The 24,634-nt window shown below is 42.9% G+C and overlaps 1 protein-coding gene across 2 annotated transcripts in view; it reads left to right on the forward strand.

The window, feature by feature from the left end:
* The window catches only part of LOC124037220 (coiled-coil domain-containing protein 85A-like), a 40,888-nt gene extending 16,532 nt beyond the window's left edge, over nucleotides 1–24,356 (forward strand). The window contains exons 3-4 of one of the 2 annotated variants that reach the window (XM_046351888.1): nucleotides 22,703–22,760; nucleotides 23,407–24,356. In XM_046351888.1, coding sequence (XP_046207844.1) covers nucleotides 22,703–22,760; nucleotides 23,407–23,422 — 74 coding nt within the window. In that variant the 3' untranslated portion in view covers nucleotides 23,423–24,356. Of the gene's footprint in view, nucleotides 1–1,965; nucleotides 2,201–22,702; nucleotides 22,761–23,406 lie in introns of those variants that run through there. The other variant, XM_046351887.1, reaches the window with a different exon arrangement.
* The last annotated feature ends 278 nt before the right edge of the window (nucleotides 24,357–24,634 follow it).

Raw genomic sequence — 24,634 nt, forward strand, 5'->3', positions numbered from 1 at the left:
CTTAAAGGGTAATTCCACCGCTTTTTAACCTCATAATCATTATCTCCAGCACCATGCAAATGTTTACATATGTGAAAACTGCACATTTCTATGTTCTGTAGTTAAAAAGATAAGAATAAACGTTTTGATAAGTGCTACTTGATGACATCATCAAAATGCATTTTTTACATTTATAATTTTCAAAAAAATTCACACCCGAGTCAATACTTTGTAGAAGCACCTTTAGTAGTGATTACAGCTGTGAATCTTTCTGGTTAAGTATTTAAGAGATTTCCACATCTGAATTGTGCAACATTTTCCATTATTCTTTTCAAAATTTGAGACAACCATTTTCAGGTCTTGCCAGAGATTTTCAAGTAGATTTAAGTAAAAACTGTAACTCAACCATTCACTGTCTTCTTGGTAAGCAATTCTAGTGTAGATTTGTCCTTGTGTTTTAGGTTTTTGCCCTGCTGAAAGGTGAATTCATCTCCCAGTGTCTGGTGGAGAGCAGCCTGAACCAGGCTTTCCTCTTAAGATTTTTCCTGTGCATAGCTCTATTCAAGTAATTTGTTATCCTGAAAAAGTCCTTTATCCCCAGTCCTTAATGGTTACAAGCATACCCATAACATGATGCAGCCACCACTATGCTTGAGAATATGAATTGTGGTACTCAGTAATGTGTTGTATTGGATTTGCCCCAAACATAACACTTTGTATTCGGGACAAAAAGTAAATTGCTTTGCCACATTTTTTGCAGTATTACTTTAGTGTCTTGTTGCAAACAGGATGCATGTTTTGGAATATTTATTTTCTATACAGGCTTCCTTCTTTTCACTCTGTCAATTGATGTTCGTATTGTGGGCTAACTACAATATTGTTGATCCATCCTCAGTTTTCTCCTACCACAACCATTAAACTAATGGTGAAATCACAGAGCGGTTTCCTTCCTCTCCGGCAACTGTGCAGTGGTTGTATGAATTTTGGATCTGTCATCCCAGACTCTGTTTTTTCTCAAGGATGATGGGACGCACTTAATTCCGAGCCCTGGAGGGAATTATTTCTAAAGACATAAAAATTATTTGGTTGTAATTGTAATGCTGCAAATGTTATAGGCTATGAGGGACCTTATAGGGGCAGTTTTTTATTTTGAGATATGCAAAGGCAATAGTGTAGCCTACATTTCTGTCAGATTCTCTAAGGTAAAAAAAATCTAGTAATGCTTTGTATTTTGTAAAGTGGTCCCTTGCATCATATAATGATGCAAAAATTGTGTTACAGACCATTTTTTAATTTGGGAAAAATTACTTCTCCCCGAAAAATCTCATAGTGTTTGAAAATCGCTGTTTTTTAAAATGTTTTTACTTTAGATGACATCATCAAAATGCACTTTAAAAAAAACAAATGTGTTATTTTCACATATGTGGACACTGGTATGGTGCTGCACATGTGCTAACGTGGATTGGATTGAATCCCAGCTCAAGTAGGCTATGTGTTGTAGCTCTCAACAGACATTATTAATCTTATAGATCTATCAGTCTGTCAGAGACAGTGCATGACTCTGTCTAATACTCATCTCTGCTATGGTAGTTGTCTGCTGCAGAGACCATTATATTATTGTTCAATGTTAATGTGTGTGTGTGTGTGTGTGTGTGTGTGTGTGTGTGTGTGTGTGTGTGTGTGTGTGTGTGTGTGTGTGTGTGTGTGTGTGTGTGTGTGTGTGTGTGTGTGTGTGTGTGTGTGTGTGTGTGTGTGTGTGTGTGTGTGTGTGTGTGAATTAATTAATCACAGCTTTAATTTATTCTGTCAGCCCTCAAATAGCATAATTAATTACGTTTATTTTTTATTTTGAATATGTATTTTTAGATAGTGATTGTATGGATGGGAAAGGGATGACTGATTTTATGTGGAGAAGTGTGTGTCTGTGTGTGTGTTTTGTTAAAACCAAAACACTGACATATTTGATATTTTGCTGTTTATTTGTAGGGGTTAGAGGTCTTCACGGATGCACCTGTACCGAGACCCGATCCAGGACAGGAGTGGGTCCGGATCTAGAATTCTAAAGAATATCATGGGTCTGAGTCGGATATGATATGATTGTCACAGGTCTCGGGTATGTGTAATTTTAACTGACTCGTCTGGGAGGACCTGTACAAATCCAAACGCAACTGCTGCAGTAGAGAGAGAGGGACATTTTATAATTTATGCTGCTGCTCTTGCTTTTCACGTGATGGCGTGTGTAGCTTGTTGTTGTTGGTGGCCAATCACAAGTCATCAAAACGGAAATAGGCTACAGTCATAGAGCCTCGGTCCGTGTGTGGCAAATGTTAGGAGATATCTAATCAATAGAAGATGGAAATAAAATTATTTTATTAAAAGTTAAAGGAGAAGGATAGGCTACAAAAACCAGGAGCCAACAGGTATGCTGCTACTTAATATTCTGAATGGAGTTTCCCGCTGGGCACACTATCAGGAATCAAGGTGTGACCCAGATGCAGACATGTCAAATTAACACTGGTTTAATAATGCAACAGGGGCAGGCAATAGACAGGTCAAGGCAGGCAGGGGTCAGGAAAACAGGGGTGTGGCAACGGTACTGGACGGCAGGAAGGCTCAGAGTCAGGAGGGTCAAAACCAGGAGGGCGAGAAAAAGAGAGACTGGGAAAAGCAGGAGCTGAGAACAAAAATGCTTGTTGACTCAACAAACAAGACGAACTGTCCAGACACACAGAGAACACAGGTATAAATACACAGGGGATAATGGGGAAGATGGGCGACACCTGGAGGGGGTGGAGACAATCACAAGGACAGGTGAAACAGGTCAGGGTGTGAAAACACTGGTTGAATTAACATTGTTTCCACAAACATGGAATAGATGTTGAATAGACGTTTGTGCCCAGTGAGTAGTAACTATGTAAGACGAGAAAGCGCATGCAGCCTCAATAAGCCTAGCTAGCTAGATAGCTTAACTAGCTTCTCCCGGTTTGATGCTGTCAAGACAGGTATTACATAATCATATCGGATGATAAATAATCTAGATATGGCAGCTATTAGTCTACTATAGCGCATCTCGGCCTGGTTTGTTACTCTCGTCTCTCCCTCCCTCCCTCCCTCCTCCCCATGTCACTCACTCACACTTACAGTAGCCTACACACACAGCACGGCCCTCTATTCTGTCACCTCTTTCTACCTCATCTCTCTCACACTTTTTAATCTCTGGTTAATAAAGTCACTTAAAAATGGACTTTTCTGTGGCTTCCCTCACTTGTACCGTATCAGACCGGGTCTGGATCCAACCAGGTCTATACTGAATGGGTCTAGTTGTCCTCGGGTCCATTCAGAATGGGTCTTTATATTTTAAAAACAAATGTATGCATAACGGGTCTGGGTGGGAAAGCCCCAGGTTAATTTCGGAAATGTGAAGGCCTCTAGTTGGGGTCAGAAGTGACGTGAGCAGCAACAGATTCTGCTCCATTTGTTTGAGCGAGAAATGTTGTGTGTATGTGACAGTGTGTGTGCGGTGTGTGTCTGTCACAGAGAATATGATTATGGACGCATGTGTCTGTGTTACAGTGCCGTTAGTGAAAGCACTGCTGTTTGGGTCTCAGCTAGCCTAACTCTCATTGTTTGTTCATAGGTTGAAAGTGTTTGCTCTGAACAGAAGGAAACTCTTTTGTTTTTGATGAGAGGGGGCACATCACTCTGATGGCTCTTTCACTGTGGCCATTCTAGACTTTGCATACTTGGACCATCATATTACATTGAAGGAAGAAGTAAAAGCATCAGGTTATTGAGCTTTACGTACAATACCGTTCAAAAGTTTGGGGTCACTTAGAAATGTCCTTGTTTTTGAAAGAAAAGCACATTTTATGTCCATTAAAATAACATCAAATTGATCAGAAATACAGTGTAGACCTTGTTAATGTTGTAAATGACTATTGTAGCTGGAAACGGCTGATTTTTAATGGAATATCTACATAGCTGTACAGAGGCTCATTATCAGCAACCATCACTCCTGTGTTCCAATGGCACGTTGTTTCACCTTCATTAAATAGTACCCGCAAAACACCAGTCTCAACGTCAACAGTGAAGAGGCGACTCCGGGATGCTCGCCTTCTAGGCAGAGTTGCAAAGAAAATGCCGTATCTCAGACTGGCCAATAAAAATAAAACAGTAAGGTGGGCAAAGAACACAGACACTGGACAGAGGAACTCTGCCTAGAAGGCCAGCATCCCTGAGTCGCCTCCTCACTGTTGACTTTGAGACTGGTGTTTTGCGGGTACTATTTAATGAAGCTGCCAGTTGAGGACTTGTGAAGGGTCTGTTTCTCAAACTAGACACTCGAATGTAATTGTCCTTTTACCCACTCCTCTTTCTATTCTGTTTAGAGACAGTTTGCACTGTTCTGAAAAGGGAGTAGTACACAGCGCTGTATGAGATATTCAGTTTCTTGGCAATTTCTCGCATGGAATAGCCTTAATTTCTGAGAACAAGAATAGAAAGTCTTTGTTTCTGGCCATTTTGAGGCTGTAATCGAACCCACAAATGCTGATGCTCCAGATACTCAACTAGTCTAAAGAAGGCCAGTTTTATTGCTTATTTAATCAGATCAGCAGTTTTCAGCTGTGCTAACATAATTGCAAAAGGGTTTTGTAATTATCAATTAGCCTTTTAAAATGATAAACTTGGATTAGCTAACACCTCTGTACGACTGTACATATGTAGATATTCCATAAAAAACTGCCGTTTCCAGCTACTGCAATGGACTGTGTTCGCTCACTGTGAATTACATTTACATTTACATTTAAGTCATTTAGCAGACGCTCTTATCCAGAGCGACTTACAAATTGGTGCATTCACCTTATGACATCCAGTGGAACAGTCACTTTACAATAGTGCATCTAAATCTTAAATAATGAGTGTGGGATGCACATAAAGGGAATGATGAAGACTGAGCAGTTGTATTTGAAGTACTCTTTGTGGTCTCTGCCACTGTTATGCCAAGCTGAATATCATTCGGTCTTTCAGGAGCTGGCTGTGTGCACATGAACACACACACACACACACACTGCTCTAGATTCTTCTGCTATTGTTATCAGCGATATTCTTTGTTCAGGCTCTTCTTTTGAGAACTTGTTCACCCAGACAAAAAAACACAGCTGAAGAATCCTGGCAAAGCAAAGAACACAAAGACAGGACCTTGACTCGCTGTTTTCACTGAGAGAGAACATCCACACACCCAATGGAAATTTGCACGAACCTCACCCATTTGAATCCCAATCCTGGTAAATGTTTCCATTTTGCGCAAGTACTATGCACATTAACTGGCTCCCAATCTGGATGTTGGTGTCCCATATAAGAAGTATGAATTCATCCCGTGATAATAGTGTTGGTTGGCAATAGAGGTCGACCGATTCAGATTTTTCAACGCCGACACCGATACCGATTATTGGAGGACCAAAAAACACCGATACCGATTAATCAGCCCTTTTAAAAAAACATTTATTTGTAATAATGACAGTTACAACAATACTGAATGAACACATATTTTAACTTAATATAATACATCAATAAAAATGCAAATAAAAAAATAAAAAAAGTTTTTGAGAATTGAAAGTGCACATGTAAAAGTGCATGTGCCATGTAAAAAAGCTAAGATCATTTTCACCATAAAATTACACCTTTATAATAAAGCATTACATGCGTAATCACATTTGCTGCCACTTCCTAGAAAAAAAATAATGGCAATTGATTGCATTTTGGAACATTTACGCTTATAGCCTACTGCTGTGTGTGCATTGTTGCGCTTATAATGTAAAGAAATAGCCTAATAGTTTATCAACATTTTAAGCTAAACATTCTGATCTGTTGCATCAGCATCATTGCTTTTAAAAGTGTTTGATGCGAGTGGTTGTATTAATTTGGGATCTATTATCACGAGTACCAACGAAGGTGGCTCCCCTTCCTGTTCGGGGGCGCTCGGCGGTCGTCGTCGCCGGTCTACTAGCTGCCACCGATCACTTTTTTCTTTTTCGTTTGTTTTTGTCTAATTGTTTTCACCTGTTCCTTGTTGGGGTTTTGGGATGCGTGTTATTTAAGTTCGATTAGCCAGCTGGTGTTTGTGCGGGCTTGTTGTTATTGTTACGTTAGTGTTGTGTTGTTGTCTTTTGGGTTTTCGCTGTCCGGGTTTTTGTAACCGTGGTTTTGGGTTTGTTTGCACCTGTGTTTAGGGCTTCACCCAAGTTTAGACATGTTACTTTGAAAGAGGACATTAAAGCGTTTTTTCCCGTTCACTTTCTGCTCTCTGTGTCTGACTCCACACCCATCACTCACCCGGCGTTACATCTATCGCATGAACTGTCCCAGAGTACTGTCCCAGAGTAATTTTGGAACATGTATTTCAAATCAAATCAAATTTGTCACATGCGCCAAATACAACATGTGTAGTAGACCTTACCGTGAAATGCTTACTTACAAGCCCTTAATAACCAACAATGCAGTTTTAAGAAAATATAGTTAAGAAAATATTAATTAAGTAAAAAATAAAATACTTTTTAAATGTAACACAATAAAATAACAATAATGAGGCTACATACAGTGGGTACCGGTACCGAGTCAATATGCGGGGGTAAAGGTTAGTCGATGTCATTTGTAAATGTTGGTAGGGGTAAAGTGACGATGCATAGATAATAAACCGTGAGTAGCAGCAGTGTAAAAACAAAGGGGTGGGTTTGTCAATGCAAATAATCCAGGTGGCAATTTGATTAATTGTTCACCTGTCTTATGGCTTGGAGGCAGAAGCTGTTAAGGAGCTTCTACTTCCACACTTTGCACTCTGGTACCACTTGCCAGGTGGTAGCAGAGAGAACAGTCTATGACTTGGGTAACTGGAGACTGACAATTTTTGGGCCATCCTCTGAAACCGCCTATTATATAGGTCCTGGATGGCAGGAAGCTTGGCCCCAGTGATGTAATGGGCTGTACGGAACTTGAATGGGGGCGTGTTTGTCCCTCCTTTTCCTGTAGTCCACGATCATCTCCTTTGTCTTGCTCACGTTAAGGGAGAGGTTGCTGTCCTGGCACTGTACTGCCAGGTCTCTGACCTCCTCCTTATAGCTGTCTCATCGTTTCTGGATGAGCATTTTCTGGTTTGTTTATGGTCTTATACAGCTTGTTGAGTTCGGTCTTAGTGCCAGCATCGGTTTGTGGTGGTAAATAGACGGCTAAGAAAAATATATGTGAAAACTCTTGGTAGATGGTGTGGTCTTCAGCTTATCATGAGGTAGTCTACCAATACCTTGAGATTACCTTAATATTAGACATCACGCACCAACTGTTATTGACAAATAGACACACACCCCCACCCCTCATCTTATCAGATGTAGCTGTTCTCTCCTGCCGATGAACGGGAAACCCAATTATCCATGTCGTTGTTCAGCCCAACTTATGTGAAACATAAGATATGACAGTTTTTTATTTCCCATGGTTAAGATAGTCTCGAACAGAGCTCATCCAGTTTATTCTCTCCAGTGATTGCATGTTGGCTCATTGAACATACTGTATAGGCGTGGTACCCACTCGCCGACAAATTCTCACAAGGCACCGTGATCTACGCCCCCTGTATTTCCTTATTTTCTTCATGCGAATGACGGGGATTTGGGCCTTGTCTGGGACAGGCCGCCCCCTTTGTCCAGTTCGAGGTGAGTAATCGCTGACATCCAGACGCTCTTTTCGGTCATAAGAGACGGTAGCATCAACATGATGTACAAAATAAGTTAGAAACAATGTGAAAAAACACACAAAATAGCAACATTGGTTAGGCTCATGTAAAAAGGCAGCAATCCCCTCTGTCGCCATTTTTTTTCTTGCACAGGAGGACAAGTTGACCAACAGAATAGATTGACTTTTGTACTATGGGGGATAGTAGATTGACATAGGCTGGTGCTTTTGCTGTTCGTTAGGCCTACTCATCTTGTGGACAGTTCTAATATCTTCAATATGTGCCTCGGAATTCGATAAGAGGGACACGCACAGTTACTTCCACAATGTGTCTCTTCATTGACTTGTAGCTCACCTGAAATGCCTATCAGAAGGACCTGATCACGTGACGGCATTTTTTTTCTTCACATTTTCAGATGGGCCATTTATATTTTCCAACAGGGCTATACATTTGGATAAGGTTTTTATTCACGCCTGAGTAGCCTCGTTTCACTGCCAAAAATAAAATGAAACCATCTAGTGTTCAGCGAAATAACAACCCAATGTCAAATACAAGTAGCCTAGTCAAATAATTAACATCCAATCACATTAACCGTTACTCTCTTACGGGAATTCCACTAACGGGTCGTATGCAGCCAAACATAGCTGCTGCTCATGTTGGTATCTATACTGATGGTGCAAAAGCCATGACAGGGAGCCATAGTGGAGTGGTAACGCTCATGCAAGCAGTTTCTCCCGACACCACTTGGGTACACTGCAGCATCCACCTGAGAGGCTCTTGCTGCCAAGGGAATGCCTGACAGCTTGATCGACGTTTTGGACACTACAATGAAAATGGTTAACTTTAGGAAAAACCTCTTGGAACTCCCTCTCCCGGATCCGGGAGAATTGTCATAAACTGACACTAATTAGCATAACGCAACGGACAAAAAATATTACTAGAAAATATTCATATTCATGAAATCACAAGTGAAATATATTGAAACACAGCTTAGCCTTGTGTTAATCACCCTGTCATCTCAGATTTGAAATTATGCTTTACAGCCAAAGCAAGACAAGCATTTGTGTAAGTTTATCGATAGCCTAGCGTAGCATTATGCCTAGCTAGCTGCAGGCAGCTTGGTCACAAAAATCAGAAAAGCAATCAAATTAAATCGTTTACTTTTGATGAGCTTTGGATGTTTTCACTCACAAGACTCCCAGTTAGACAGCAAATGTTCATTTTGTCCCATAAAGATTATTTTTATAGCCGAAATACCTCCGTTTGTACTTCACGTTTGGTTGAGAAATCCACCGGAAACTGCGGTCATGACAACGATGAAAACTATTCCAAATTACGAGAATAGTAATAGTTAAATAGTTAAAAAAAATACAAATGACAGCATCCCTGTTTCCTGTTTCTGGTTGATGACAACAGCCATGTGAATACAAGAACACGTTAGCAAGTTCATTTGCTCTATTGACACAGATATTGTTAGAAAACAAGGCCATTCGCGGCCACTACAGTACTTTTTTAAAATGCAGTTGATCGTAACTATGGGTTCTATGGCTTAAACTATGGGTTAAATAACAGTAAATGACCGTGAGACCAGCAGGTATTTGCTTGTCAATCACCGGCTGCCAAAATGTCATGACCGCCACAGCCCTACACCTGATCAACATGAAGTTCTAACGGGAAGTCCTATAGAGTGAGCAGAAAAGCTCCTAAGGCAGACTGTCTACAGAACTTATGACATGGCTTCTCCACTCCTTTAATAAAGGGTTAACCACACCTACCTCTCCTCATGGCAATGTGCGTGCGTGCATTCGAGCATGCATGAAAGAGAGATTGGAGTGGCGAATAGAGGAAAAACAGTGTCTGTTTATTCTCTAGGGTCTCATATAGTGTATTGTGCTTGGGCTATTTTTAGGCCTGAGATTTGAGCCCTGCTCTAGCTGTGAATAAAGACGCTGAGAAAGAGGATAGGATGTCAGCATACGCTCTACATCCTGTTTTAATTCTCAATCACACTTCCTGTTGTCATGACAGGCGTGCTAACTGGGCTGCATTCACTTTAAATGATAACCTGTGTAAACATTTCAGAATAGCATTAGTGCTGAACTCAATATAGCGTTGCACAAACCAACAGCATAGTGACAAGGAAGATGTTTTTGTAATTGATGCATGGACTATGTCTGATATGTATTTTATTTTATGTGTGCATGTGTTTCTGGTGTATGTAGAGCAACAATACTACTACAGTCGATGTCGGAAGTTTACATAGATTTAGGTTGGAGTCATTACAACTTGTTTTTCATTTTCTTGTAAACAAACTATAGTTTTGGCAAGTTGGTTAGGACATCTACTTTGTGCATGACACAAATAATTTTTCCAACAATTGTTTACAGACAGATTATTTCACTTATAATTCAGTGTATCACAATATCAGTGGGTCAGAAGTTTATATACACTAAGTTGACTGTGCTTTAAACAGCTTGGAACATTTCAGAAAAGTATGTCATGGCTTTAGAAGCTTCTGATATGCTAATTGGCATCATTTGAGTCAATTAGAAGTGTACCTGTGGATGTATTTCAAGGCTTACCTTCAAACTCAGTGCCTCTTTGCTTGATATTATGGGAAAATCAAAAGAAATCAGCCAAGACCTCAGAAAAAAAATTGTAGACCTGTACAAACAATAGTACACAAGTATAAACACCATGGGACCACGCAGCCGGCATACCGCTCAGGAAGGAGACGCGTTCTGTCTCCTAGAGATGAACATACTTGTGCGAAAAGTGCAAATCATTCCCAAAACAACAGCAAAGGAACTTATGAAGATGGAGGAAACGGGTACAAAAGTCTCTATATCCACAGTAAAACGAGTCCTGTATCGACATAACCTGAAAGGGTGCTCAGCAAGGAAGGAGCCACTGCTCCAAAACCGCCATAAAAAAGCCAGACTACGGTTTGCAACTGCACATGGGGACAAAGATCATACTTTTTGGAGAAATGTCCTCTGGTCTGATGAACCAAAAATAGAACTGTTTGGCCATAATGTCCGTTGATATGTTTGGAGGAAAAAGGGGTAGGATTGCAAGCCGAAGAACACCATCCCAACCGTCAAGCACCGGGGTGGCAGCATCATGTTGTGGGGGTGCTTTGCTGCAGGAGGGACTGGTGCACTTCACAAAATAGATAGCATCATGAGGTAGGAAAATTATGTGGAGATATTGAAGCAACATCTCAAGACATCAGTCAGGAAGTTAAATCTTGGGTCTTCCAAATGGACAATGACCCCAAGCATACTTCCAAAGTTGTGCCAAAATGGCTTAAGGACAACAAAGTCAAGTTATTAGAGTGGACATCACAAAGCCCTGACCTCAATCCTATAGAAAATGTGTGGCCTGAACTGAAAAAGCGAGTGCGAGCAAAGAGGCCTAGAAACCTGATTCAGTTACACCAGCTCTGTCAGGAGGAATGGGCCAAAATTCTCTCAACTTATTGTGGGAAGCTTGTGGAAGGCTACCCAAAATGTTTGACCCAAGTTAAACTATTTAAAGGCAATGCTACCAAATATAATTATTTGTAAAATAAAGTGGTGATTCCTACTGACCTAAAGAAGGGAATTTGTTTTACTAGGATTAAATGTCAGGAATTGTGATAAACTGAGTTTAAATGTATTTGGCTATGGTGTATGTATAACTCCCGACTTCAACTGTATGTACCATTTGGTACCAATTCTGATTAATTCTCTGTGGTAGTATATAACGTACCAACACATGCTTTTTACCACACTACCTCTCAGTACCAGGGCAGGCAAACAGTAGCTAGACCAGGACTTTATATATTGTATTGAGTGTTCTCCAGTACACCTGCTGTGTTTCTACCGAGAGAAGAGAAGAGTGAGAACATTGCTCTGTGGTGGGTGGATGTTCTGGGTAAGCCTAATTTGCCTCCAGAGACGACACACACAGCATCAGTGTGTGAGTGTGTTTGATCATAGGGTTTTTAAATAGTAGTTTATCCTCCTAACAGCGCTGATTCCCTGACGTGCTCCAATCACTTACATTTACTCCATCTCTAGGCTCCGTCTCCTGGCTCCCGGCTGTGAGCACTAGGAAACAAAAAACAACTACAACTGGAAAGTGTGTTTGGAAGTGTGAGAGTGTGTATGTGCTGCCACTGTTGGGTATTTTTTGCTCTTTTGGTTGCTAGCAGGAAGGAAGTAGGCCAATAAGGTGGTAAACACACCACACATATTTGGTAAGAAACTCATTGTGTTGACCTCGGGTGCTGTTGGATTATGGGCTGTTGGAGGTCATGGGAGGTCCATGGGATTGTGAGGCAAGAGCCAGTGCCAGCAATCATTCTTATTTGTGTCTGTCTGTCTGCCTGTCTGTGTGCAGGGTTGGGGAGTAACGTGTTACATGTAAAGGATTATAAATAAATGGTACTGTAACTTTAATCCGTTACGTTACCAGCAAAAATATTATTACCGATTCTTTTGAAAAACTAGATGATTACGTCGAGGATTACTTTTAAATTCAGAAATGATGTTTGCGAAAAAAACTATTTGGACACTTTTCTGTTTTCTTAATGACGTTCAAATCAGCATTGAAAAAAGGAGCAAGTTTAAGTTTGTTCGACCTGATCGAGTCTGACCAGATGTCAGCGACCAATATGATGACACACCAAATGTGTTTGATGGTTTGTGGGAAAAGATGAGGAACAGGCTTTTGTAGGCTACAATCTAAGCTATGTCTTCCAATGGTGCGGCTGCTGTAGGCATCCAAAGATTATCCAATTTGAATGAACGCTTGGAGGTAAGGATGACAGTAGTCGTGTAGTCTTCAGCGATACGGATAGCACTTATTATTGATATCTACATAGCGCATTGATGTGAATCACACTGCTGCTCTCTCATTTAGCTATTTGACTGGCATACAGTACCAGTCAAAAGTTTGGACACACCTACTCATTAAAGGATTTTTCTTTATTTTTGGAGAGTAATAGAGAAGACATCAAAACTATGAAATAACACATAAGGAATAATGTGGTAACCAAAAAAAGTGTTCAACAAATCAAAATATATTTTAGATTTTAGATTCTTCAAAGTAGCCAGGCTTTGCCTTGATGGTAGCTTTGCACACTCTTGTCAAAGCACGTAATTCCATGAGTGCAGCATTTATTTTAAAACTCGAATCAATGAGCCCAATCGGTTCTCCATTACAACAAAATCATAAACAGTGTATGGCTGGCCAATAAGTCCTTAGTTTTGGGGTCATGCTCAGGTAAAACAATTTGGCTTATCCATACTTCCATATTTACAAGTCTTATTCTTGAAGATCAAGGGGAATAACATTTATTGGAGTAGTAGAAAGCGATGGGTTTGAAGACGCCTACATAACCAATCCATAAAGTAAAATTGAACATCCATATATGGCCAGCTATGTACACTTTAACACTGTTTTATCCTGAAATAGATGTCGTTCAATTGCCAAGGCAGCAGCAACTCTTCCTGGGGTCCAGGAAAATGAAGGCAGTTAAATACAATTTTAAAAACATTACAATGCATTTTACAAATGATTTCAAAACACATTGTGTGTCCTCAGGCCACTATTCTACTACCCTATACACTATATATACAAAAGTATGTGGACATCCCTTCAAATTAGTGGATTCGGCTATTTTCTGCCACACCCGTTGCTGAAAGGTGTATAAAATCGAGCATACGGCCATGCAATCTCCATTGACAAACATTGACAGTAGAATGGCCTTACTGAAGAGCTCAGTGACTTTCAATGTGGCACCGTCAGTTCGTTAAATGTATGCCCTTCTAGGGCTGCTATGGTCAACTGTAAGTGCTGTTATTGTGAAGTGGAAATGTCAAGGTGCAACAACGGTTCAGCCATGAAGTGGTAGGCCACACAAGCTCACGGTACGGGACCACCGAGTGCTGAAACGCGCAACGCGTAAAAATCGTCAGTCCTTAGTTGTAACACTCACTACCGGGTTCCAAGCTGCCTCTGGAAGCAACGTCAGCAAGAGCTGTTTGTCGGGCAGTCGCACACAAGCTTAATATCATCATACGCAATGCCAAGCATTGGCTTGCGTAAAGCCCGCCGCCATTGGACTCTGGAGCAGTGGAAACACGTTCTCTAGAGTGATGAATCCTGCTTCACCAACAGGCAGTCCAACGGACGAATATGGGTTTGACGAATGCCAGGAGAACGCTACCTGCCCAAATGCAGTGGCAACTGTAAAGTACGACACTTTAGACGATTCTGTGCTTCTAACTTTGTGTCAACAGTTTGTGGAAGGCCCTTTCCTGTTTCAGCACGACAATGTCCACATACTTTTGGCAATGCAGTGTAGCTACAACACCTCGTCCAGTGTGTATGTGTGTGTGATAGTGATCATAGGTCCTCTACTGGGGACAGCTCCTAATCTAGGCCAACAGCTGCTTCCCTGGCTTCTCATTTACATTTCCACTTTGAAGCATTTTTTTCTGAAGAGGAATATTTGACAAATTAATTGCTTACATGTTAAGTTAACCCACCCACACACACACTTTCATGAGCAGATGCATGTACTCACGTACACATGCGTACATGCGAATATCTGTCTGTGCATGCACGCACGCACACACACGCATACACACACACACATGACCCAAGTTGGGCAATTGTTTGAGATGCAGGTAGCCTAGCGGTAAGAACATTGGGCCAGTAGCCTAAAGGTCACTAGTTTGAATCTCTAAGGGTGTCTCAGGGGTAGTTAGGATATGCAAAAAAAAATGAATTGCACATGTATAATACACACTTGTGTAAATTGGACAAATATAAGCACCCATCAAATTGTTATTATTATAATTATAATACACACTCCCCTATCCACGTCAGCTGACTGTTCCTAGTGTACACTGTGTTATGTAATCAAATAGATGCACTGTTTATTTGCTAGTGTAAGCAACGCTTAGGGGTTGTTCCCGGTGCTTTGAGCTTTTTGGCCGCCCACAAGGGAAATAGCCTAATGCAGGGGTTCAGATTCAGAACAGACCTTCACTGACGCTGTGTCTGTTGGCTGCCATGGAGGTATTAGGGAACATAATGAATATTGTTGATGTGGTGTGTGTTGTTTTGCGTGTGGGTCGTGTGTGTGTGTGTCTTCACCTTGGTATGTGTGTTTGTCTGTGTGTGTGTTTACTCTTGGAAATCTTCATAGAAGCATGGTGCTGTTGATCAAAGAGTCACTTCTTTCTATGCTCCCTTCTATCTTCCCCTCACAATGAGGCTATGCCTCAGAGGACCCTAACAAAGGAGAGCCAAAACACACACACACACACACACACACACACACACACACACACACACACACACACACACACACACACACACACACACACACACACACACACACACACACACACACACACACACACACACACACACACACACACACACACACACACACACACACACAGGTGCAGCAAGGCAGAGCAGACAGCTGTGGACTATCCGGAGGTCTTTGTCCCCATCTCTGGCTGGACCAATGGGAGTGTAGGAGGAAGCAGGTCAATAGGGGCAGAGAGGGGCAAGAGGACCAGGGTCTCTCTGCTCAAAAGGGATGTATTTAGTAAACGCAGACTCATATGCACGCTCACACACACAAACACACTCCATGTGTATGACAGACGATGAATGACCGTGGTCCCTCGTCAACTCTTCTTTCTCCCTGCCTCTCCTTCTGAACACCTGTTCTGCCACATGCTCACTGGAAGTTTGATCTGGTCCTGCATGAATAACCAAGATGGCTGAGGGCTCTGAATGTTACAAATTTACTGCCCAATATCGACAACACATTACATTTACATTTGAGTCATTTAGCAGACTGTCGCGATCGTTTGAATGAATGGACCAAGGCACATCTTTAATAAATATGAAACTCACCAAAAACAATACAGAAGAAAACGAAACGTGATGTTCTGGGCTGCTCACAGGAAGCTACACAAAAACAAGATCCCACAAACAACAGGTGGGAAAAGCTGCCTAAATATGATCCCCAATCAGAGACAACGATAGACAGCTGCCTCTGATAGGGAACCATACCAGGCCAACAAGGAAATAGAAAACATAGATTGCCCACCCTAGTCACACCCTGACCTAACCAAATAGGGATCCTTTTAATTCTCTAAGGTCAGGGCGTGACGGTACCCCCCCCCCCCCCAAAGGTGCGGACTCCGGCCACAAACCTGAACCTATAGGGGAGGGTCCGGGTGGGCATCTACCCCTGGTGGCAGCTCCGGTGCGTGACGCAGACCCCGCTCTGCTCGTGGGTCTGCGGTGACGCATCTGGTGCGGGGATTGTTGCCGGAAGCTCCGGATCTTGAGTCATCGCCGGAGGTATCGAACCGAGAATCATCACCGGGGACTCTAGACCGTAGATCGTCGCCGGGGACTCCGGACCGTAGATCGTCGCAGGAGACTCCGGACTGGGAACCGTCTCTAGAGGCTCCGGGCCATGGAACATCACTGGAGGCTCCGGGCCATGGATCATCACTGGAGGCTTCGGGCCATGGATCCTCACTGGAGGCTTCGGGCCATGGATCATCACTGGAGGCTTTGTGCCATGGATCATCACTGAATGCTTCGTGCATGGAGTTGGCACAGGATGTACCAGGCTGGAGAAACGCACTGGAGGCCAGGTGCATGGAGCTGGCACAGGATATACTGGACCCTAAAGGAGCACTGGAGGTCTGCTGGAGCGTAGAGCTGGCACAACCCGTCCTGGACAATTGACCACCCTCGCACGACAAGTCTGGGGAGCTGGCACAAGATGCACTGGGCTGTGAAGACGCACTGGAGACACAGTACGTATGGCCGGCACAGGATATGCTGGGCCGTGGAGGCGCACTGGAGGTCTGGAGCGTAGAGCTGGCACAATGCGCCCTGGACAAAGAACCACCTTCGCACAGCAAGTGCGGGGAGCTGGCACAGGACGCACTGGACAAATGACCACTCTCGCACGGAAAGTGCGGAGAGCTAGCACAGGACGCACTGGGCTGTGAAGACGCACTGGCGACACAGTACCTATGGCCGGTGCAGGATATGCTGGGCCGTGGAGGCGCACTGGAGGTCTGGAGCGTAGAGCTGGCACAATGCGCCCTGGACAAAGAACCACCTTCGCACGGCAAGTGCGGGGAGCTGGCACAGGACGCACTGGGCTGTGAAGGCGCACCGGAGATACAGCGCGTAGAGCCATCAAAAAATATACAGAAGAAAACGAAACGTGATGTTCTGGGCTGCTCACAGGCAGCTACACAAAAACAAGATCCCACAAACAACATGTGGGAAAAGGCTGCCTAAATATGATCCCCAATCAGAGACAACGATAGACAGCTGCCTCTGATTGGGAACCATACCAGGCCAACAAAGAAATAGAAAACATAGATTTCCCACCCTAGTCACACCCTGACCTAACCAAATAGAGAATTAAAAGGATCTCTAAGGTCAGGGCGTGACACAGACGCTCTTATCCTGAGCGACTTACAGCTAGTGCATTCATTTCAAAATATCTAGGTGGGACAACCACATATCTCAGTCATAGTAAATACATTTTCACCCAATAAAGTAGTTATCAGCAAAGTCAGTGCTAGTAGGGACAAAAAAGGGGGTGGGTGCTGTGTAATTATTTAAGATACTCTTTGAAGAGGTAGGGTTTCAGACGTTTTCAGGAACATAGGCAGGGTCTCTGCTGTCCTAGTGTCAGGGGGAAGCTTGTTCCACCATTGGGTGCCAGGACAGAGAAGAGCTTGGACTGGGCTGAGCGGGAGCTGCCCTCCCTTAGAGAGTGATGCTTAGGGCCAAGAGGCCAGAGGTGGCAGAACAGAGTACTCGGGTTGGGGTGTAGGGTTTGAGCATAGCCTTCAGGGAAGGGCAGTTCCCCTTGCTGCTCAGTATGCAAGTACCATGGTGTTGTAGTGGAATGTGAGTGGATGTGGCAATACACATGCTGAAGTAATAGTGCTTTAAGGAGTTATTTTGACCATTGATACCCAGGTATTGGGTTTTTAAGTACGTAGCTCCACATAGTGAGTCAGTGTAGTGGTATGTGTTTTGATAATTGCTTTCAAAGCAGTGCCTTGCCTTTATCTCTGCCCCTTCCCAATGACATTCATATGTAGTCCTGTCATTGGTAGACAATCAATTTAGCTAAAAGCCAAAGTGTGACCATGGCAACTGATACTCAATAATGGTAATTTCTAGTTAAAGAGGCCTAGGGTCACAGTTAAAATGTGTAAGTGATCTATGGCTAAATGGCATGCTATTTGTCACTATGCGTGTGTAGGCTGTGTGTGTGTGTTTGTGTGCCTGCATGTGTGCCTGATCTAGTGTGACTGAACATACAACCGATATCTCAGTCCTAACAGAATAACACCTTCATTATGGCAAGAGAGAGAGAGAAAGATAGGGAGACAGAGATGAGTGAGTGAGTGAGTGAGTGAGTGAGTGAGTGAGTGAGTGAGTGAGTGAGTGAGTGAGTGAGTGAGTGAGTGAGTGAGTGAGTGAGTGAGAGAGAGAGAGAGAGAGAGAGAGAGAGAGAGAGAGAGAGAGAGAGAGAGAGAGAGAGAGAGAGAGAAGGATAGACAGGTGGAGCTAGATTCACATACAAGAAGACAGAGAAGGAAATAGATGTGATGTGTGAGGAACAGACAGAATAGCCAAAAAGGATGACATCTCTCTCAAATCAAATTTTATTTGTCACATACACATGGTTAGCAGATGTTAATGCGAGTGTAGCGAAATGCTTGTGCTTCTAGTTCCGACAATGCAGTAATAACCAACAAGTAATCTAACCAAACAATTCCACAACAACTACCTATATACACACACGTGTATGGGATGAAGAATATGTATATAAAAATATATGAATGAGTGATGGTACAGAACGGCATAGGCAAGATGCAGTAGATGGTATAGAGTACAGTATATACATATGAGATGAGTAATGTAGGGTATGTAAACATAAAAGTGGCATTGTTTAACCTCTCTGTGCACAGAACCCGTTAGCGGGATGAAATTCGACAACATACGGTGATCGCTACATAAATAGTCATATTAAACATTCATGAAAATACAAGTGTCTCACATGTTTCGAAAGCCTAGAATCTTGTTAATCCAACTGCGTGGTCAGATTTTACTGCGAAAGAATACAATGCGATTATCTGAGGATAGAGACCCATAAAAAAAAACTATTTCAACCAGCACAGGCGTAACAAAATCACAAACTGCAATAAAATAAATTGTTTACCTTTGACGATCTTCCTCTGTTTCCAATCCCAATGCTCATTGTTACAAAATGAATGGTCTTTTGTTTGATAAAATACATTTTTATAGCCTAACACGAAACATTTTGTGAACCGCTTGTGTCGTGAATTCCGTCTCATTCCATTTTCGATGACACATTCGATGTAAATACACACACGAAACATGACTTTTCCAGGCATGTTTGGTTTAATTGCAATCAACTGGTTTGTTTTTAAAGTGGCTAGTGATACATGTATTACATAAAGATGGCAAGATGTAGTAGATGGTATAGGGTACAGTATATACATATGAGAGTAATGTAGGGTATGTAAACATTATATTAAGTAGGAATTATTTAAAATGGCTAGTGATACATTTTTCCATACATTTTTCCATGATTAGAGTGGCTGGAGTTGAGTCAGTATGTGGGCAGCAGCCACTCAATGTTAGTGGTTGCTGTTTAATAGTCTGATGGCCTTGAGATAGAAGCTGTTTTTCATTCTCTCGGTCCCTGCTTTGATGCACCTGTACTGACCTCATCTTCTGGATGATAGCGGGGTGATCAGGCAGTGGCTCGGGTGGTTGTTGTCCTTGATGGTCTTTATGGCCTTCCTGTGACATCAGGTGGTGTAGGTGTCCTGGAGGGCAGGTAGTTTGCCCACGGTGATGCGTTGTGCAGACCTCACTACCCTCTGGAGAGCCTTGCGGTTGTGGGCAGAGCAGTTGCCGTACCAGGCAGTGATATAGCCCGACATGATGCTCTCGATTGTGCATCTGTAAAAGTTTGTGAGTGCTTTTGATGAAAAGCTGAATTTCTTCAGCCTCCTGAGGTTGAAGAGGCGCTGCTGCGCCTTCTTCACCACGCTGTTGTGTGGGTGGACCAATTCAGTTTGTCCGTGATGTGTATGCTGAGGAACTTAAAACTTACTACCCTCTCCACTACTGTCCTGTCGATGTGGATAGGGGGGTGCTCCCTCTGCTGTTTCCTGAAGTCCACGATCATCTCCTTAGTTTTGTTGATGTTGAGTGTGAGGTTATTTTCTTGACATCACACTCCGCGGGCCCTCACCTCCTCCCTGTAGGCCGTCTCGTCGTTGTTGGTAATCAAGCCTACTACTGTAGTGTCATCTGCAAACTTGATGATTGAGTTGGAGGCGTGCATGGCCACGCAGTCGTGGGTGAACAGGGAGAACAGGAGAGGGCTCAGAACGCACCCTTGTGGGGCCCCAGTGTTGAGGATCAGCGGGGTGGAGATGTTGTTACCTACCCTCACCACCTGGGGGCGGCCCGTTAGGAGGTCCAGTACCCAGTTGCACAGGGCGGGGTCGAGGCCCAGGATCTCAAGCTTCATGATGAGTTTGGAGGGTATTATGGTGTTAAATGCTGAGCTGTCGTCGATGAACAGCATTTTCACATAGGTATTCCTCTTGTCCAGATGGGTTAGGGCAGTGTGGTTGCGATTGTGTTGTCTGTGGACCTATTTGGGCGGTAAGCAAACTGGAGTGGGTCTAGGGTGTCAGGTAGGGTAAGCACTTCATGATGACGGAAGTGAGTGCTACGGGGTGGTAGTCGTTTAGCTCAGTTACCTTAGCTTTCTTGGGAACAGGAACAATGGTGGCCCTCTTGAAGCATGTGGGAAGGAGAATCCACAGGTTTTGGTAGCGGGCCGTGTCAGTGGCACTGTATTGTCCTCAAAGCGATCAAAGACGTTGTTTAGTCTGTCTGGGAGCAAGACATCCTGGTCCGCGACGGGGCTGGTTTTCTTTTTGTAATCCGTGATTGACTGTAGACCCTACCACATGCCTCTTGTGTCTGAGCCATTGAATTGCGACTCTACTTTGTCTCTATACTGACGCTTAGCTTGTTTGATTGCCTTGCGGAGGGAATAGCTACACTGTTTGTATTCGGTCATGTTTCCGGTCACCTTGCCCTGTTTAAAAGCCGTAGGTCGCGCTTTCAGTTTTGCGCGAATGCTGCCATCAATCCACGGTTTCTGGTTTGGGAATGTTTTAATAGTTGCTGTGGGTATGACATCGCTGATGCACTTGCTAATAAACTCGCTCACAGAATCAGCGTATTTGTCAATGTTGTTGTTTGACGCAGTGCGGAACATATCCCAATCCACGTGACCGAAGCAATCTTGAAGCGTGGAATCAGATCGGTCGGACCAGCATTGAACAGACCTGAGCATGGGAGCTTTCTGTTTTAGTCTCTGTCTATAGGCTGGGAGCAACAAAAATGGAGTCCTGGTCAGCTTTTCCAAAAGGAGGGCGGGGGAGGACCTTATATGCGTCGCAGAAGTTAGAATGACAATGATCCAGGGTTTTACCAGCCCTGGTAGCACAATCAATATGCTGATAGAATTTAGGGAGTCTTGTTTTCAGATTAGCCTTGTTAAAATCCCCAGCTGCAATGAATGCAGCCTCAGGATATGTGGTTTCCAGTTTACATAGAGACAAATAAAGTTCGTTCAGGGCCGTTGATGTGTCTGCTTGGGGAGGAATATATGCGGCTGTGATTATAATCGAAGAGAATTCTCTTGGTAGAATATACGGTCAACATTTGATTGTGAGGAATTCTAAGTCAGGTGAACAGAAGGACTTGAGTTCCTGTATGTTGTTATGATAACACCATGCCTCGTTAATCATAAGTTATACCCCCCCTGTACCTCTTCTTACCAGAGAGATGCTTGCTTTTGTCGGCGCGATGCGTGTAGAAATCAGCTGGCTCTACCGACTCCAATAGCGTGTCTCGAGTGAGCCATGTTTCTGTGAAGCAAAGAACATTACAGTCTCTTATGTCTCTCTGGAATGCTACCCTTGCTCCGATTTCATCAACCTTGTTGTCAAGATACTGGACATTTGCGAGTAGTATGCTCGGCAGCGGTGAGCGATGTGCCCGTCTCCGGAGCCTGACCAGAAGACCGCTTTGTCTCTTACTCCCATGCAGATACACAGTGCTATGTTGACAGACACTGAAGCAGAGGATGATGGGCAACAGGAAGTGGCGCCCAGAGGCTGGGGTCATCCATGCTGTAACAGACATGGAGAGAGATCTGAGAGTAACATCACTCTCATACATTCACTTAATTTATGCCCCAACCACACATCTGAGCCTTTCACTGTGGGTCTTCACACCTTTGTGTATCAAAGGGCACTGTGTGTGTGTGTGTGTGTGTGTCTGTCTGTGTGTTCTTCTTACTCAGTATATCAACATAATTAAGATTATCATTATAAGCTAATTAAACCAGCAGACCCCCTCATTGTAAGTGATGCTGCTATATTACAAAACACTTGAATTAGTTGGTTGGTTTCCACCTAATGACTGTCATTACTACAATTGCTCACTGTTATGGCCACACACACACACACACACACACACACACACACACACACACACACACACACACACACACACACACACACACACACACACACACACACACACACACACACACACACACACACACACACACACACACACAGACACACACATATGGATATACTGTGGGAATCAAGACTCCCCATTGTCTTGTACCGTAACAATTTAGTCATTTAACAAACACACTATTACAACAATGCTCTTTTAAATATTTTCTATTCTATTTTTGCTTGTATTATTGTCATCAGGATGTTGTGCTTGTCCTTGGAAAATGGGTATTACGGACTGCTGTATAACATATAAATTATGTATCATATTTATTGATGTTGTTTGCAGCTCTCATATCTGCTGGCTGCTGCACCAACACCTGTAGGAGTGTGAAGCTTTGGGACAGGTAAGGCATATATATATACACAGGTATGCACACCAGTGGAGGTTGGTGGGAGGAGCTATAGGAGGACGGGCTCATTGTAATGGCTGGAATGGAATGAATGGAATGGTATCAAACACATCAAACATATGGAAACCACTTTTGACTGTTGCATTTATTCAATTTCCGCCATTTGAAATAGCCCGTACTCCTATAGCTCCTCCCACCAGCCACCTCTGATGCACACACACAAACACACGCTCGCTCACAGGCATACTGCACAAATATTTTCGGGAAAGAGATTGATGACAATGGACTCTTTCATGTGTCTTGAGTGTGTGTGTGTACGTGTAGTCGTCTACTGTATGCTTACGTGTCTGCATGTGTGTGTGCGTGTGTGTGCTTGTATTTGGGCTCCCTCTGCTCTGACCCCAGTCTTAATGTGCTGCCTGTAGGGTGAGTGATGGGCTGGGTTAATATTTAATGATGAAGCACTTTTAATGGCCGAATATATCAGCCCTCAGGTTACCTAGAGAGGTTTGCTCTCCTCATTCTGCTGAGCACAGGCTCACACACACATGCGCACAAACACAAACACATGCATGGACACTGGCACGCACACGTGCATACACAGTAATGGTAATACCCATTTTCCATTCTTGTCTTTCAGCTTTGATGCCTCCTGACCACCACAAGCCTCAGTCATACATGCTGCTGTGACCAGAGTCTCTAAAGGGAAGGGGGAGAGAGAGAGAAACAGTATAAAGACATTTGCATTCGAGAAAGTTCAAGATAAATAAAGAGAGAGAAAGAAAGACGGGCAGAAAGATACAAAGAAAGAATGAAAGTCAATGTCTTGACGAGGGTGACTCTCTGACTTCAGCCATGATCCTTCTTGACTTCAAATAGAGGAAACATTATGGTTTTAGAGGCAAAGCCAAACACTCCATGATTGCCAAATGAATATTGCTGTCAGTGAGATATGATAATCTGTCTGTTGCCAACAGAATAGTCCTACCTCCTTTGAGAAAGAAACCTGATGAAAGAGAAAGGAACAAGACTTGTAGGCCATGGGCCCTTTACAGACCAACACATGCTCCCCATAATACAGTGCAATACACTGTTCCCCTTTCAGCTTTGTGTGAAGTTCCAACCAGTGTTACAGGACAGTACATAAACCTTGTGTCAAAGTTCAACTGAGAAGATTGCATCATATTGACCCATATTATACATTTTGAAATTCACAAACGTTGGTTTCAACCTGCTCATATGACAATGGCTGTAGAGCAAACATATCAAAATCCTATCCTCAATTCATGTGATATGTGCGGGGCCACACACACATACACAAACGCGCGTGCGAACATACACACATTTCATTACTACTAACGGAATGCTAATATAACCTCGTCTCCCTGTGACTTGATACATTTGTGTTGATAGAACTAAGATAGAAATAAGATAAGTCAAGAGTAGTGTATATCATCTTAGTTTTCTATATATATATATATATAAATATATATAAAACAATGAAAGTTATTATTTTTGATGTACTGGTGTTATATCTATAAATATCATATTATGTATGCATAAGATAATAAAGTGTCTTTATGTAAAATACCTAATCTGGAGAGTCTTCTGTTTGGTCCTACACACACCATACACTGGCACTATACTTGTGTTTGTGTGTAGGAGTGCATGGATTCATGTTAAGGATAGAGCGAGCGACTATTTCACCTCAGCAGAAGGAACCACAACAGAGGTATTCAGCACTTATGCACTTAACCCATCGATCCAGGACCAACACAGCTACACAGAGCAGATAAGAGCTTATGATGATCAATCTCACCTCTGCTTGACCGAGGATGATATGATTTTCAGAGGCTTATCTGATCAAT

This window comes from Oncorhynchus gorbuscha, linkage group LG06 (genome assembly GCF_021184085.1).
Source record: "Oncorhynchus gorbuscha isolate QuinsamMale2020 ecotype Even-year linkage group LG06, OgorEven_v1.0, whole genome shotgun sequence".
Lineage (NCBI taxonomy): Eukaryota > Metazoa > Chordata > Actinopteri > Salmoniformes > Salmonidae > Oncorhynchus > Oncorhynchus gorbuscha.